The sequence below is a fragment of the Watersipora subatra genome, chromosome 5 (genome assembly GCF_963576615.1).
Source record: "Watersipora subatra chromosome 5, tzWatSuba1.1, whole genome shotgun sequence".
In the NCBI taxonomy this organism is placed as follows: Eukaryota; Metazoa; Bryozoa; class Gymnolaemata; order Cheilostomatida; family Watersiporidae; genus Watersipora; species Watersipora subatra.
In genome coordinates, this window is record NC_088712.1 from 46,176,257 (window position 1) to 46,194,283 (window position 18,027).

The 18,027-nt window shown below is 35.3% G+C and overlaps 1 protein-coding gene across 3 annotated transcripts in view; it reads right to left on the reverse strand.

The window, feature by feature from the left end:
- LOC137396996 (neogenin-like) overlaps positions 1 to 15,513 on the reverse strand; it is a 67,716-nt gene extending 52,203 nt beyond the window's left edge. For all 3 annotated transcript variants that reach the window (XM_068083282.1, XM_068083280.1, XM_068083281.1), the window contains exons 1-5: positions 15,376 to 15,513; positions 12,257 to 12,381; positions 9,224 to 9,410; positions 4,304 to 4,461; positions 1,406 to 1,573 (exon numbers count right to left, since the gene is read on the reverse strand). In XM_068083282.1, coding sequence (XP_067939383.1) covers positions 1,406 to 1,573; positions 4,304 to 4,461; positions 9,224 to 9,410; positions 12,257 to 12,314 — 571 coding nt within the window. In that variant the 5' untranslated portion in view covers positions 12,315 to 12,381; positions 15,376 to 15,513. The remainder of the gene's footprint in view (positions 1 to 1,405; positions 1,574 to 4,303; positions 4,462 to 9,223; positions 9,411 to 12,256; positions 12,382 to 15,375) is intronic.
- Between the last annotated feature and the right edge of the window lie 2,514 nt (positions 15,514 to 18,027).

Below are 18,027 nucleotides of genomic sequence, written 5' to 3' on the forward strand. Positions count from 1 at the left end.
CAATGGCCTGATAGTTACTAAAATGTTGAATCAGGACGTTAGGCTAGGCTAGCGGCGACCATTTCTAAAACAGATATTGGACAGTCTCAAATTAATAGGGACTTTGGGACAACTTTTGATAAACCATAAGGTGAGTTGTGTAAGACATGACTTGAAACTTGGATTATTTTGACATGATGGGTGGCTCAGTCGATTGGTTTAGTTTTTGTGTGTGCTGCTCACCGGATTGGTGAGATATTTGAGTGGATACTTTTGTTTTTGCTCATAACTAGGTGGACCTTTGTTGTTATTTTGTGTGTGTAGACTACGGCCCGGTCTCGGCTTCGGCAATATCTCCGCTAAAGGACACCTGTGGTCAGAATGTTTAAAGAGAAAAATCGACAAAAATTGATGACGTTGAACATGCTCAGAAGCAAAATAGGCGCAAAATAACGTCACTAGTTGGTATAGTTGACATCAAATATTGTATTTAAGTTGCATCGTTACCCGTCTCTATTCGATCGGCCTTTTCGCAGATATAGATATTATAATCACATGTTCACTTGATCCGAGTGTTTTAATCGTGACTAGGTTTTGTCGATTTTAATCTTCAAATAATCCTGGCAGTCAGATCACCTCTGTAGGGTTTTGTAAAAAAAAACCCGAAAACTCGGATTGTTATTTGGAATTGCGTAATTAAGGAGACTTTACTGATCTGGAAGTTTGCCTCATAACTGATTTATTAGCAATAAGTAAGGCATTATCCAGTACCGTGAAGCCTGCAATTACATAGTACTAATTAGACAAAATCCATATTTGAATAGTTATATAACAAGCAAAAACAAAGCAATAATAAAGCATAGTTCATTCTTCAAATTTGACAGAAAAATATGGTGTAATTCACTGACCTGTTCTTCTTTCTACTACAATTCCAACTAGTCTGACTTGAAGATAAAATGTGAAGCTATATATTTATGTACAAGATAAACTGTGAAGCTATACATATATATGTACGTGGTGGTCAACTAAGGACATTAGGGTAGTTAGTGCAAAAAAATACTGGCCATCCACATCCACATATACATCCTAAGGACAGCATGACTAATCCTACCCATCCGGTTACATCACAGAGGTGGCATCAGGATTCCGGTGCAGCCGCTGAGGTCAACCCCATTAATAGAAAGTTTAAATAGACAAGATGCGTTTTAGTAATTGTATGTGAATGGTTAATTGCAGCAAATGTGACGAGTGCTATCTAATTTTACTACACCTCAATCGTTAAAAACAATCGCAAATGATAGAAATATACCGACACATTTTGGTAAAATCTATTAAAATTTTGTGCCTGTTCATTTCTAACTACATTGAAGCCATAATGGGCAGGTCAGCCATAAATAAATACATATATATTCATAAAGAGACCAACCATGTACAAGCACTCTGTTATTAGGCTCTATGCGTTGCCCATTTTTTGTCCAAGAGTATAGAGGAGCAGGGAAGCCATCGCTTCTGCATTCAAACATAGCATCATCACCAATCGTAATGGCAGCATCACCGGAGATATCCACTGGCTCCACAGTAAATTCACCAACACCTATGGAAATAACAGACGAGCGATTAATACTGTTGCTACATGATATCCCTGAGGCTATGTCCAAATATAAACACTATACAGAGAGGCTTCTAATGAACACGCTCTACAGCAGTCTTGTAGGAATTGTTCTGTCTGTCATGAAGATGTGGCCTGAATCTTTTGATTCATAACATTGCTTGATGGGGGGGGGGGGTCATAAACCTTTACAGCCATATCCTAATACTGTACATCATTTTTATTTATAGGGTCTCTATTGTACCAGTCCATAATGGGCTTTGACAAAAGTAATGTTTTTTCTGTCTGAAAAATATAATTACTTTTCTTATATGTTATCAGGATAATAGATATTCTCATATTTATGGGCATAAAAACTGGAAAACGATTTTTATTGGAACATTATTGTAGAATTCATGCCATCTCTAACAAAATGAATAGTTAATTATAGGCGATTTACATATGAAAATGAAAACAGCATTACCCAATTATGTAGCTAGCTATCCAATAAACTGGTTAGCTAGGAAAGAGGCCATATAGTTTTAAAACGCAGGCTTTAGTTATTACTCAATGCGTATTATGGTAAAAACGTGATAAATAAATAATTCGAATTAATCCATTCTCAAAAATCCCTTTAATTAGAAAATAGCTATATAATGGTTAGTCAATATTGAAGAACATGGACAGGCCAGACAACAATATCCAAATAATACTAGCACAAGGGCAAGCTGCGATGGGTTATGAACACCCAAGAGCACAAATACACATACATTAGCATAACATAAGCATGTTTATAAGCAGCTATCCACATGACACACAGTGTCTATAAAACATTATGAATAGAGTAGCACTTAGGTTGTAGTAACCACGGTAATGCCTAGTTCACACCAGGACAAATTTTCAACAAAACCTAGGAAAAAATCTTTCTGCCCATGTAATCCAACTTACAGATTCAGCCCATGATAATGCAAGTTATATTCTAAGCGGGACTGGGCATCATTACTTTCCCGCGAACAATAGACCAATAGCATAAATCTAGCTTAACCAATGGGGAGGCGACAAAAGGTATAACTAGCCAATCATATTGATCCTCTCCCCTAATGATTTCATGAAATTTAACAATGCTTGACAGCAAAAAAAACCTGAACTGGTCTATCGTTTTACCCATTTCGTTACATGGTTTCATTGGAAAATTGTTCTCGTATGACTCAAGCGATAGCCAGCGGGTTGAAAACGACCTATCAACAGACTCCAGATGCATTGTCCAAAGATATTCCACAAGATCGTGTTGTCTGACAGAAAATTAAGACAGCACATGCCAATGATCAAGTAGGACAGCAACATTTCAAAGCGCCGTCTTGTGTATACACGCGGGTCGCCTGATCTTTAAACTTTTTAACAACTCTCTATCGACTGTAAAAGCACTCAAAATAGCAGAATCCCTTTTGAACTATATATCGTATTGAAGCTCCAAGCTTGTAGAACTCAAATGAAAAACAGAAACCACAAACTGTGAAAAAAAATTTTCCTCTTTCAAATAAGTGATGTTTTAGAACTGAAGAAACATAATGCTTGCGGAATGCCGAGTTTGATAAAGTGTGTATATTTGTTATGAATAGAACAAATGGTGCTAGCGTAAAACTTATGTTGCTGAGAAGAAGCTTTCTAGTTCTGTCTATTTCCATTCCTTCGTTACAAAGAATTTTAATCAGTGCACCATGAGAAACTAATTTTCTTTCAAAAGTCATTGTCATTTCTCAGTCGGTTAGAAATGCCGTCGGTATTTCGGTGATATCTCAAGAACTAAGAGTCCAATCGACTTGAGACTTCGGAATGAGACAAAAAATGATTTACGCAAAAAGCCACTAAGTTTTTGTAATCCTACATAAACTGGAAGTGCGGAAAAGCAAAGCGAAACTACACAGCTAAGTTTACCCGGGCGTAGGATCACGTGGGAACACAACTCCCCGAATTCTCTCAGGCGCAGGCTTTTAAGTGTTAACCAGCTTCCGCAGATTGGAGGTGCAAAAACTGAAGAGATGTCGGTTAATAGACACAGCCAGACGGTCGTGTACCTCAGCCTTACTGGCAGGTTTGGGATGAATGTACGGACTTGAAACACTGTATTTGTTAAGTCTAATGTACGTTTCAAATAGAGTAGCTTACTATCGCGGTGAAACTTTTTAAAAAAGCAGCCAACCTTCATTGCAATGAAAACCCTGTCTTTGCACAGGAAACACCTGGATAACCAGGCATCATGGGTAGCAGCCTAACGAGATTCCTCAGCAGGTTTTCTGCCCCTATGTACTGAACAAGGTTAGAATTGTAAGTTGCATTACTCTGGACCGTCACACCGACTCTCAGGGGCATTCTAGAAACCAGATTTCTGATGAGCAACAAAATTAGATAGAAAAAGTTTTACATGGGACATCACACAAAAAAATAACAGGAATTGCCCGTCCAACTATAATACAAATTAGTATACCAGAAATTGATAGGTTGACATACTTGCTCCACAAGGTTTTTCCTGATTGACGTACTGAAAGAGCTGTTTTGAGTGGTCTATGTAACAATTAACAACAGCATAAATTTGTCCACATTTTACATATAGAACCGTTGACAACTACAGCTCAGCTTATTATTGTGAATACTAATAAATTGAGAGTTGAAAAAAATCCTATTTTAGGGTATGGACTGAAGGAAAAGGATAAAAACAGAGTACAATGCTATACTTACGGGCGACCATGAGTCTGGCCTCAGGGGAAGCGATAAGATGAAGTTCTCTGGTCTGATCATCAACCTTTTCTGCAATACACCTGTAGGTTCCTATGTCAGGAGATAGGCCTCCCTCCTCCACAGATACAAATATTATGGAACCATTGTTGAGTATCAGCCTGCAAAATTGTACCGTAAGACGATTTTAAAAACGTAACTCATCTGCATGAAGCTAAAGGATGGTTCACACTATATCGCCATGTGTCGGTGTTGATCGTACAATACTTGGGTGATCGTCTGTCATTACGATGTTCACACTATCATAAATCCATCAATTTACATTAGCGAATTAAGTGCAGCATGGCGTTCCCATTATATAATGCAGCTGCGGAAACGATACTATACTAGCCTCGGAGCAACTGTTATGAAAGAAATAGTACTCATCGCACAGGTTATCGTGAATGTCCGGCGAACTACCAACAAATGTTGACAGTTGAAACCTTTCCCGACGTATCTTTGATGATGCCATCAGTTCATGCCGCACCTTGTCGACGAATAATCGTTGAGAAGACTCGATAGCGATGTAGAGAAGCGATATAGAGTGAACCAGTCTTTAGAGTATAGAAGCTAACAGTTACAAAGTCAATCAATCTCTAATCATTTGCACAAGCCCAAGTCTCGATAGAGTATTTACGGTCCCTAAATGTCAAGCCTAGAGAGATTACCAGCAAACCATGAGTATGAATGTATATGGATGAGATGAGCATTAGCTTCACTATAGAGCAGCGGTGAAAGCAAAGCAGCGACTAGCTGTCTGCTGCGATTATCCGGGTGCAAAGAAATCACACTTGGTGATTAACTCATAAACCCACTGTTATAATGTTTGAGCACTGGCCCAGTCTGTAATATAGCTATACTATTACTCCTGTTGATTAGACCGGCCGACTTATTCATTATTACAATGAGTGGCTAAAGTCATGTGGAGCCGAGACGATGGCTTCCTGTGAAGAAGCAGACTTCAACAGTAGAGAGGTTTCCATTTTAGCAATCCTAGTAACTATTAGTTTAAGACTAGTGATTGCAGGTACAAATTATGAAATTGTAACTAAATTTTCAGAAAATGAGATGAAAATATCAGTAGAATTGACTAATAAAGATTTGCTGACTTTTACAGTGTTTGTCTGGCAAATAAAATAACTTCTAAAATGGACAAAAATGTTTTTAAATTTCATAGCAAATGTTTCTCCATACAAAATGCGTTAGAATTACACAATTTACAAATTTGGTATTCTGTGCACACATCTGGGTGAATTTGAGGTGACATCACAAGTTATAAATCAGGCTCATATGCCCTAGCAGTACAGAATGGCAGCATCCTGGTGCATTGTACCTATAATATCAAAAAGTTACCTCTTCCGTCAAATGACATCCTTCCAGGTGCTCTAAATATTAAATACAATCAAATACTTTATCATACCATAATCGTTAGTTTTACAACAGAAAAAGTGATCTATGTGATTGCTCGCATATGACATGACGTTATCACCTAACCTAGCCCTTTTAGTCGAATATTTATGCTAGAGAGATCTTCAAGTGATTGTAGAATGACTCGGCAGCTCGTCACGCATAGCAGCAATATAACCAACTTTGTTAGAGGAATTAGACGATTAACTGTGATTGGTTTTAGCATTTACACTTTTCTCATTTATTTGTTTTACAGTTTTGTACCATTAATAATCACATAGTCAATTTTATTTGCTTGTTCAGTAACCCCTTGCCAGTTTGTGATTTATCTTTCACGGCTTCAATAATTCACAGAGTAAAAAATGCTCATTAAAATTAAATATATTAAATAAAAATAAAAAACTGAAATACAAAAATCTCTCACATACTTTTGCCTAATGAGATGCCTCGGCAAGCATCATCCTGGTAGCAGCCATTATGGTTCGTTGTTTTTCTTGTCGATTTGCAAAGTGTAAAAGTACAGTCTCATCACTGAAGATGTTCATGAGTTACACATTGTAATAACCCAAGAGTTATTCTCTCTTTCATATTTACAAACACGCGACTTCCTTATCACAACGAACCTAGTTAATCACAAGCACAAATATTCAGACCAGATCAAGTCCAGATACTAAACCATATGTGCATTTTTGACTAAAAATACTGGGACCAATGTTGAAATATAAACTGACAGTCAAAAATGAAACTTTACTTATTATATATGAAATTAACGCAATAAGTACAATAAGTTTAGAAAGCAGTTTCCAAAGTTAAAATTATGACACGCATTTTTTAAAAAAACTAGTTTCGATTTCATAGATTTTTACTTTTCGCAGGGCCTTAAACCTCGATTAACCGCGAAAAGTCAAACATTGTTGTACTATAAGTCACCAAGCCGCCTCTAAGCCTATTACGAAATGCTGAAATAAATATGTAACTCACATGCTAAAATTTATGCTACTATTTTCCCAGAAGTCTTCACTACAAAAATAAAGACCCTGAGTTGCCTCATGTACACAAGCATCAACTCTGACCAGCACTCCCTCTGTCAATGAGTTGGTTGCCAGGCTATTTACCAGATTCTAACAAAGCCGCAGAGATCAAAGTGTTTAGCAAAGGTCACAGATTGAGAATACCACATTCTTGATACATTCATCCCCAGCTGAAATAGCCATGAAAACAGAGATTCGCTAATCTAACAATGAACATTTAGAGCTAATAGCACTAGACTGTTACCTGAGCTGAGTGATTTAAAAGAAAGGGCAAGACCTGCCCATGATAACTAGGGTGATTGGTATACGCTATGTATCAGAGTGAAACCAAATGAGGCAGGTATATGGTTAGAGATTGGCAAATATGCCTCTTTCTTTATCTAAATTCCAAGCTAACTCTATACTATTCCAACTTCGCAATTAAACTGTAGCTACACAGACTAAGTCAGCAAACGCGTTTGAAGACGACAACAGTGAGTCCAGCAAGATGGTGTTTATTCAGGGCAGTTTTACATCTGCTCGCGTCTCCGCGCCTAATTTCATTAGCCATGAGCATACTCTTTGCATTTTAAAAAAAGATCTTGAAAGGGTCACGTCATCCGCCATTGAGCAACCAGTGATGGTGCAGGAAATAACGAGTTGAGAAGAAGGATTAGGAAGAAAACGTCGGTATGCAGGTATGCATGCTCGGCGTGTGTAATCACTGATGCATCAAAATAATGCCCAATTTTCAGACATCAACCCGCATAATCACTCCTTAAAATTTATAGCTATCTTGTAGTGCGCACAAGCAATGTTGGTTTGTCAACAGTGTTATGCTAGCACCTCGTGATAGCTATCACTATGCTTCCATGACGCAGATTCGGATTTGTGCACTCTTTAAGTTACTGCGCGATACGTATTTCAATGAACACTCGCATGTCATGGATTAATACGGATACCTTGTTAATAAAAAATAACGAATTTTGCTAGAGCGGGCATAGCGACTTCCGCTGCCTCGCTTAACAGCAGTTTTTAAAATAGGGATAACTGAAGCGTGAAAAACGTTTCAAATGGAATACCTTGCACAGCATTTTCTTGCGTACCATTCGCAAGTGCCATTGACATCTTTTGCAAGCATAAAACATTCAGTCTGTAACAAGCCTTATTGCCATTTCTATTTTGTCAATGCCACAAACTTGCAGATTAACCCAGCATGGAAACAGTGATTATAACAAACATCCAAGGTTCTAACAGAAATGCTGTAATGAGAGTCAGACCATGAGTGTCTGAATGAGACAGACTGGAAAATTAGCAAAAAATGACTCTGCAAAATAACATAAAACTTGTTGGCACTAGTGGCATTTAATGTTTATGCCTGGCCTTTTGTGGTGACTGTTTTGTTAACTGGCAGAGAATAGGTTATGAAATAACATCTGAAATGCGGATGAAAAAGAAACAGGAAACGCTGACATAAATAAAAGCAGGTCGCTACAATCTTTACTATAATAAGAGCCGTGTTTGTCCAAAGCCACGCTTAGAGGTCAGGAAAAAATAATACATCGCACGGGATTAGAACTCGGATAACCGGCTTTACCGCTCTACCAAAAGTGCCACTCGGCCACCAGGTTTCTTTGCGAAATAGTAAATAATTGTGGAAAGATCTATTACGCATTATGATCTCTTAAGGCGCACGAAACTGCCAGAAACTAGTATAATATAAAACAAGTTAGAATAAAAATTGTTTAAAAGGTAAAATTATTAAAAATCTTTCAAGAAATCATAAAATTTAGTTTAGAAGTGTTAAAAAAATGAACAAATGCCAATGATAAAGGATTCTGTTTGTGTTTTTCAACTGCGGTGTTCAGCTCAACCGCAAAGCCTCAAGTTTTGCTTTCAATGTCCTTCAGCCATGACACCTCGTGTACGTATGTACGTACAACTTCTTATTGGCACTAGTAATCATCAATGAAATGATATTTTTCATTAAATGCCAAAAAAATGAGAAGACAGAAACTGTTGAATAAGGTGAACGAAAGTGTTTTAAAAGTTGGTAATCTAATAGCATTGTAGAGGAGTCAGGAGAGTGAATTGAAGGTTGTATTAACAGAAAGTTCATAAACTGAAACATATGATAGCAGATGCAGTATGTTGGTGTCACGGAATAAAAACGATGCTTCTCATATGTGTGGAAGGATGAATATAAATATTCTAGGCATAGTTTATACAGGATTTTGAAACCTGTAACAAATCCAGAAACAAGCAAGTTTGAAATAAGGCTATAGGCCAATGTTTAAATATTTTATGACGCGAATGGTGGGAGTGTGGTGAGCTAGCATACGGAATCGGTAGGCTAATACAAAATGATCCATGATCACAGAACGGTTGGCGAATCTTAACGAAACTCAATATAAAGGTTAAATGAATTTAATGGAATTGCTGAAGGGCAGGCTAGTCTTTGACTTACTTGTTGTTCCCAGTTCGTCCCATGGACAGCAGTTTGGAGTCTCTTTCCCATGAGTAGTTATCCGGCTCTTCTCCGTCATAGAGGGCAGTACACGACATAATGGCTCGCTCCCCAGGTACCACTGCAGTGTCCTGGGGTATGCTTGTGAACATCATTGGCACAAATGGAGAAGCTGCCTCTCCATAGTCTATTGCAGAATAGGCAGAATACAGAGGAATACGGTAAAAGGGTAGGAATAGACAAATGCATTCCAATAAGGCTGGTTTACACTATATCACCGTATCTCGGCGTTGATATCATAATACTACGGCGATCGTTGATGATAACGAAGTTCACACTATCACAAACCTATCCTGATTGCATCAGGAAACACTCCGTGACGTAGTGTTCCCATTTATGTTTTTAGATATTCGCGAAGAAATCTCTTTGTTTTGCGTGCTTAAATTAAATACTAGTCCCGCAGCAACTATCATCAATGGATATGAATAAATCAAGCAATCCGCGACCGCGAATTACTATCGCCCAAACGGGGTTCACATTTGAGAAGCAGTCGTCGATGCTCGGCGAAATATCGAGAAAGCTTGACAGCTGCAAACTTTCGCGATGTGTCCACGTTGCTTTATCGGTTCACGGTTCACATAATCAACGATGAATGCTGAAAGGAAAACGCTGACAAACGGTGATATAGTGTGAACCAGCCTTTAGTGAATGCTGATGTTGCACAGCTATTGCTCATCCTACTGACTGTGTTCATAAAACTTCACGTTCTGTCTATAGATATCCATATCTTATATCTATATATATAGATATCCACATCTTATATCTATATATATAGATATCCATATCTTATATCTATATATATAGATATCCATATCTTATATCTATATATATAGATATCCATATCTTATATCTATATATATAGATATCCATATCTTATATCTATATATATAGATATCCATATCTTATATCTATATATATAGATATCCATATCTTATATCTATAGATATCCACTAACTATATTGTAGGTTTAGTTTCTTATAGCTGTCCCGTATAACTCATAAATAACTCATAAAAAACTTATTAAAAAAACAATTATATTTAAGTTTTTAACTAAAATGTAACGAAAACATAACTACAACATTTTAACTAAAATGTAAGTTGGTAACATTTTCACTAAGTTAAAACGAATAGCATAGGATCATTCATAAAACTACAGAAGTCCGATCACATCAGTATAAAGAGTAGTAATTTAGAGCCCATCTGATGACTGCAGCTACAGGCAGACAACTAATCATTGCAGCTCAAGTGTATTTTAATTCTCAAGTGTCCAATCTAATCTATTCTGAAATCGTTGTAAACAGCACTAGACTTCATCTACAGCTGACCCTTTACTGTAAAAATCCAATATGCTAGTGTTACCAATTATGTTATTAGCCAACTTGAAGCTATATTGCTTTAATCAAAGTTGCAAGAGAAATCATAAAATTATTATAATAGATTTTAGTAAAAAATCATAGAAACAATAAGGCAACTTCGTCACTTTCCTGGTCTCTATTTCGATTATGCGGAGTGAAATTAAGCTAAGTTTTCAACATTTCATAGATTTATAGATATTAAAGACTACACGAGACTAATCTTCCACCTAATATCCGTTCTCTTAGCAGAGAAAGGCGTTTTAAACAGTATTTGTCAGATTATTTATTTTATTTTAACGGCTAACTTTGGCTTTTTTTTGCCTTTTTTTGTTTTACTAATGTTGTATGACCTAATTTGAAAAACATTTCTATTTTTAAAATGAAATTATTGCCAATAAAATAACCTACTATATATATATATATATATATATATATATTATATGATGAAATAAAGGAGTTTTCATATAAGTTTGGCAAAGTGAAACTTCAAAAAAATATGGCTGGAGACAGTAATGAAATTTATATTTCAATTTATTGCTAATATAATAATCTAGCAGTACTGTAACAGCTAAAAACTATTCTGAAATTGATTTAGTAAAACTTTCACACTACCAACATGTCTTCATATCAGTTCCATACATTACCTATTTTACAAATTAAACTTTTTATACCATTTAGATGTAAAATTGCAGCAGCAAAAGGAAATTCGTCAAACTGACTCATCGAAATTCAAAAACAAACAAGCTTATACCAAGCAAAATACCTAGCCTTACTAGTTTCAAGTCTTCTTTGTATAAATTTTGTACATTTATAGTATATATATATATTTCTAGTAGACTATATATATACTAGTTCAATGACCGGTGTCGCCCGGGTAGTAAAAAATCTTCGCAAAGAAAACTTATTTTTATTTAACATATACAGCATTTACCATTCTAACTTTTAAATAACGTTTAGTTCATTGCAGTGTACTGTGCTCATGTCTGTGTAGTTCATATTGCACCAGCATTTTTGCCTATGACAGCTTTAAATGGATTGCAATAGTCTTGTTGGCCATGTGACTTTAACCAATTTTATTTGACATATGGGTACACATTTTTCTAGTACTGCATCTGCAGTGAAGCCATGAAAGAGTGGCATGAGTAATAGGTATGCGCCCAATTTATTCCATCGTATTGCCAGTTGGACAGTGTAGTGTACTGGATAAATGGTTGTCCACAGAACTGTAGGTTGTAAGTTCAAATCCAGTATACAGCAGATTTTCATTCTTAAAAATTTATCACTATAGCTGGACAGGCGGATTGACATACACATACATATGCACTTTTATAGGGCAGTCCATAAATACTTTTATAAAAAAAACTACTTTACATATGGTACCACAAAATAAATGAATAAAGAATATTGCCACGTGGCGGCAAAAACACCAAAAAGTATATATATACATAACAAATTTAACTGGAGCAAAGGACAGAAACAAGAAAAGAAAGAGAAATAAGGAATGACCACACTAGAGGGCTGACAAGCAATCACAGGACAGATATAGTTCAGCTCTGTATAACTTACCACACTTATCAGTCATGTGATAATGAATCATACAGGTCAAAAGTTCACTTACCGAGGTACATGAGAATTAGTGTGAATGTTGAGAGAGATGCATATATCAGCTTCATCATTATAGTAGTGTAAAAAATGTTTCCATGTATTTCCAGAGACAAAAGCAATGGGCTGACTGGGAGCTGTCTAAAATAATGAACACACTATATTAGATGAAGAACTGATACAGCAATAGAAATCTTTAAACGAGGCGTGACATGATCATTTTAACAACTTTATACGCTAACAGATCATTTATGCTGGATTTATGCCAAAACCAAAGATTTGCCTTCTTCGGTCTGACTTGATACGTTGGGATGAATGTTCAAACACTGGCAACTACCAATTTTAGTTGCTGATTACACTACAGATTACACCCATCATATACGCGCATGTAGCAAAATTGGGCAGTTTTTATATATCTGATATAGCTGAAAATGACTGATTTTGAATATTACAATAAGATGAATACAAAAAAAACAAAGTTTACCAATATTAAAATTTGCTGATTATCTAGCTATGGCAATAACAATATACAATTGAACTTATTGAAACAGACAAATAGGGGCGGTGAGTGGTCCGGTGTAGCTGATATGCCTGTATATAGGTCTATATGTACAGGAAACTTACATTAATAATGCCTATATACAGTATATTATATACTGTGCACTATAATGTACGTACATACGTTTAAAAAATGACAGTTCAAATACAAAAAGTAAGTAAATACTTATTTACCTCGTGTGAATGAACTGCTGTTTACATGCCGAAAAATAGAGGCCTGTATTGTCTAAACATAAAAATATCCGCTCAAATTGCAGAGCACTAGAGTGTGAACTCGCAGTGGTAATACTGTACTTTGTGAGAATGAAATTTTTGCAAAATTTCTAGGCTGGGAAATTTTCTAAAAATAGCAATGAAACTTAGACAACTTCTGTAACAGCAAATTGGTTGCGGAAATTTCCGTTCACGCTAAGTATTGTAACAATTGTTTTTACTGTCAAATAAGGTAGCTACTCTTTCAAACTAATTTTGGGGTTTTTCAACATATTTATTAATCCTGTAAATTATATTTCACTATCATGAAAGTCAAATAGCACATAAACGACATGATTGAAAAACGCACCTCACTCTTACAAGTGATTTATATAATATTTGTTTACATTTAATAATGTTTTAAATTTCTACTAAAAAAAATATTATAAACCGATTATCAATTGCTTGAATGCAACTACACTTTGGTTGTACCTGCTATGGTACAATTTTTTACGTCTTATTTTATATCCGGACTAACAGGGTCCATTTTAACAAAAATTGACTGTACTACCACTCGTACGCATAGACAGCAGCATACAATAGACATCCTTTCCTAAGCGATTTGTATCAAAATAATTGAGTATAATGGCAATGCACTCATAATTATTTGTGTGATAAGATATGTTTTCGTGAGAATATTAGGTTCTTTCAAACAAAGTTCTCGAAAGATCTCATGGGTCACAGGAAGTGAGGTCATAATAATGCATTGTACAGAGCTTTTTTTTAGTTAGTCGAGTGGATAGTCACTTATATAGCAACAATACTACAGCTTGGTAGCGACAACAGTGCGATTGTTAATTTGTAATCCATGCACATATCCAAATAAGATGAAAAACAGTGTTTGAAAGCGCTGCTTACCATATATATGCAATTAATTATAAATTCCTATTAATCATATAGAAATTCATAGAAGCATACACTATTTCAATTGAATGCTTTATATATCTAGAGGTAGAGTGTTGCATCAATAGCATCATTATAAATTCCTATTAATCATATAAAAATTTATAGAAGCATATACTATTTTAATTGAACGCTTTATATAGCTAGAGAACACACAATGCCTAAATTCTAATTGCCAAGCAAAGCATGTTGAGTCGCAAAAAGGCTGCTTTAAAACCCTTTGCTGGTTCAATCGCCTGTTTTTCAATGTCTCGGCACTACCAAGTTTTTCCAACGGCCTAAGCTTTAATTGATTTTAAAGTTTTATGCAGCTACTATGGCAGCCCATCTCTGCATGGTTGTAATTATAGAAATATTAGTCTCAGGAGATTAAAACTATTACTGGAAGGACAATGACTCAGATATGAATATAGAACATCGGTCATAATAATCATTCTGCTTATTTGGGTACAATTCTTATCACTACCATTCGGGATTCTTGAGGAGGCAAAGGTGATTGAATGTGATAAATCATTGCCTAGGCCACAAATAGCTGCATCACATGAAAAGGTCAGCGGTAATTTTGTGTCCTGAAGTTGGAGTACATAGTATGTACTAACAATGTTTTCTGCCTTTAAAAAACTGCCATTCATCAAGCCAGTCTTGAATTACATTTTTTACAATCTATGTAGTGAATGTGCATTACTTGGCATATAATTCCAATGTTAATTTAAGAATCCCTTAACCAAATGGAATTTTGCCAGGTTAGAAAATAAGGATGTATTCAAGGTGCAGAGATTCAGATATGAATGCAAGTATGTTATGAGCTTGATCTATGAACGCTAAAGGTGCCAAACGCTTTCATCCTTCGGTATTTCTTTTTGTTTTCTCGTTTTCTTACGTTTCATGTTAGGCCTACTTCATGTGATCATATCAAAATCATTTATAGCTAAATACTTATTGTAAAACATGCCATTACAAGTATAAAAGTCCTTTCAACAAATAAACTGATTTACTCATACGCGCCGTCAATATCAGTAATCTAAATCCACAATGATAACTAGCCATACAAGAGCATCTACATCGCCATTTACGCCAAAGCTAGTAGACATTGCCGACTTGGGGCCTGGCACAACTCGGAGTAAAGAGATAACTGTGAATAATAACAATTGTTATTATTCTACACATTAACCATAGCTTTTGTAAAAAATAAAAGGTGACACGTTATTTGATAACCAAAAGCTAAGCTAAAAATTTGTCCTTTTATAATCATATTGAAATATCCCTAATAAAGTACCCACAAAAAGACAACTCTTTATATAAAATTAATGCTTGTTAAATTATGTTTTGTAACTGAATAGAACATCTAATATTTCTCAAGATAATATAGTAGCATGCACAAACCTTTTTTTTATAAAAAAGTACACATCAGTGGGTACTTACCTGTTTTACAGTCTGCAACTACACAGTTGTATTTTTTATCACGCATATATCAGTTACGTTAACGATTCCCATATAATCGCCACAAGAAACTCTCAAAGAGCGATGCACAGCCCCGATCAGCACCTATCCAAATCCAAGCATATCTAACGCTTTAGCCACGACCAAGAAACCGAAAAGCTGATTTTATCTATATCAGCTCGTGGTTGACGGATAATTATCGGTTAAACATGGATTTGAACGAATGTAGCTGTTCTTTCTAGGATTCTGGGCTATAACTGTGTTCCTTCGATTGACTGCTAGGCGTAGTGTTGGCGCGGCAGATAGGTAGTGTGCTTGTGAAATTCTCGGCAACTAGCCAATCATTTGCGACCTTTACTTTTCTGATAAGTAAATATACCAGCATCGGAGGTATCCAGCAAATACAACGTAGAAAAGACAACTCTTAGATCGATGTCAACACAAGCTTTAGTTTTATCCATAGATATAGTAAACCCTATATATATATATATATATATATATTGCATATATATATATTGCATATATATATATTGCGCATATATATATATTGCGTATATATATATATTGCATATATATATTGCATATATATATAAATTTATGACAATATATTCTAATAAATTAATGACAATGTATAAATAATGACAGAGGAATTAAATATATAAACTATATATATTATACACTGTATAGATATAGTAGGGTTTACTATATCTATGATTTTATTAATTTAATGGTTTTATTAGTTGAAGCCAGAATGCCACCTTTTCAAAAACCTATTTCATAGTTATTGCAAGCCATTTTGGGTGTCAGCACCTGCCAGAACGTACTAGATAAAAAGCTGTCTTTTCATTAGATGTCAATTCTGTCTGCCTAGATTAGGCTACTGATTTGCTATGGGAGGCAACATTTACAAAAACAAATTATTCTGCTGATTCAGTTCAGCAACTGAGAAAAGTTATAAACCTTTGCTATCATCTAAAAATCAAATCAGTATTATCAATATCAATGTACTACACTAATTGTAGCACAAACCCATTTTAGTAAAACCCACCTTACTTATTTGATGATTGGCACTATACATAATGTATTTAGCTTTTTTCTTGTATTTCACAGTGACAAAACACATTATGTACTGTAGACCTATATGCATAACGTCAAATGTTTGTTCAGAGTCCAAACCAGAAAGATACGACAAAATGATATTTATAGAACTTTTTATAGAATGGGTAAAATGAATGTTACTAGAATAGATTCACACCACAATTTATTTTTTACTATTGCATGAAATATATTTTAACAAAATCTGTTTTATTTTTTGTATATACTAGTGCCCAGGCAGTCCTGTGCACCGGAAAGGTTATCATCATCATATAGAATCATTATGTGTGCAATTATTCCTCAACACTGCAAGTAAGTCCACTGGTGCAGTTGGTCCTGCGTGAGGCTGCAAAACAGGGATACCCTGAGTTCAATGCCTGTGCAAGGTGATTTTTTTAACGCTCTCATGAAGTAAAGATTGACACTTGCTCACCAGTTATATTTATTTTGGGTGGCAGATATCTTATCTGTTTTTATCAGATTCATATACCAAGGTCTTGTATGAGAGGTCTTTGAATAGACCACATGAATAATTATGCTAGATGCTACAATCTCAGCAACCTTGACTTAACATTGAGACCACAACTTCTCATATCGGAATCGACATACTAAGACTCCTGGACTAAAATACTCTACAAATAATTCAATACCAAACAACAAATAGAAACAAGCTCAAACAAGTTTCAATAACAGATATAAATTTGTAGATAACAGATATAAATTTGTAATACAAATTCAGTCAAATGTTAGAATAGAGACTTGTTTAATACAAACTACTACATGTACTTCCTTGAGATGATTTTAGGCTTGAGTCGATTTCTTTCCAAAGTTCATTAGCAAGGCAGCCTTTTTGCTCACAGCTTTTGATAGGAAAGTGGTTATTCATTAAGCTATGCTGGCCTGCAAGCATTTCAAACCATTCTTAGAATAATTAATACTAATATAAAAATCTCTCGCTCTTTCGATAAAACTGCATGCAAAAGGTATTAAGGAACACTAGCTGTTGTGATCTTAAAGTCTTTCTCTCAGCTCTCAGCAGTACAGAGATGTAATCTAGTAGGCAGGAACAGATCAAGATATATGTGACAGGTCATATCATTTTCAATACAAATTAGGCATTTCATATAGTGCACAAAAGGCTACCAAATTAAAATTTGCCGATGTGGCTTAGACTTTTGTGAAGCCAAGTCATTTTCAGCATTCATGAAAATGTAATGTTTGTAGTGTGCGATTGCTATGACCTTCTTAAACATCAACAAATAATACTGTTTAAAATTCAATCCATCATTTTTGAAAGCAAATTTCTCAGTTTTTTGTGTTGACTATATTGACCAACGACAACTTCGATGAAAAAGCTGTATCTCACGTTAAATTGCATAGATTTCAATTCCAAAAACAGTTTTGAAATGCTGAGAAATTTTTCAATTACATTTGGCTAAAAAACCTTTGGGAATTTGACCTCATTTTTATCAAAAATTATTAGACTTGTCACATTTTGGCATCTTTGGTCTGCTGCAATGGCTAGCAGGTGCATAACTC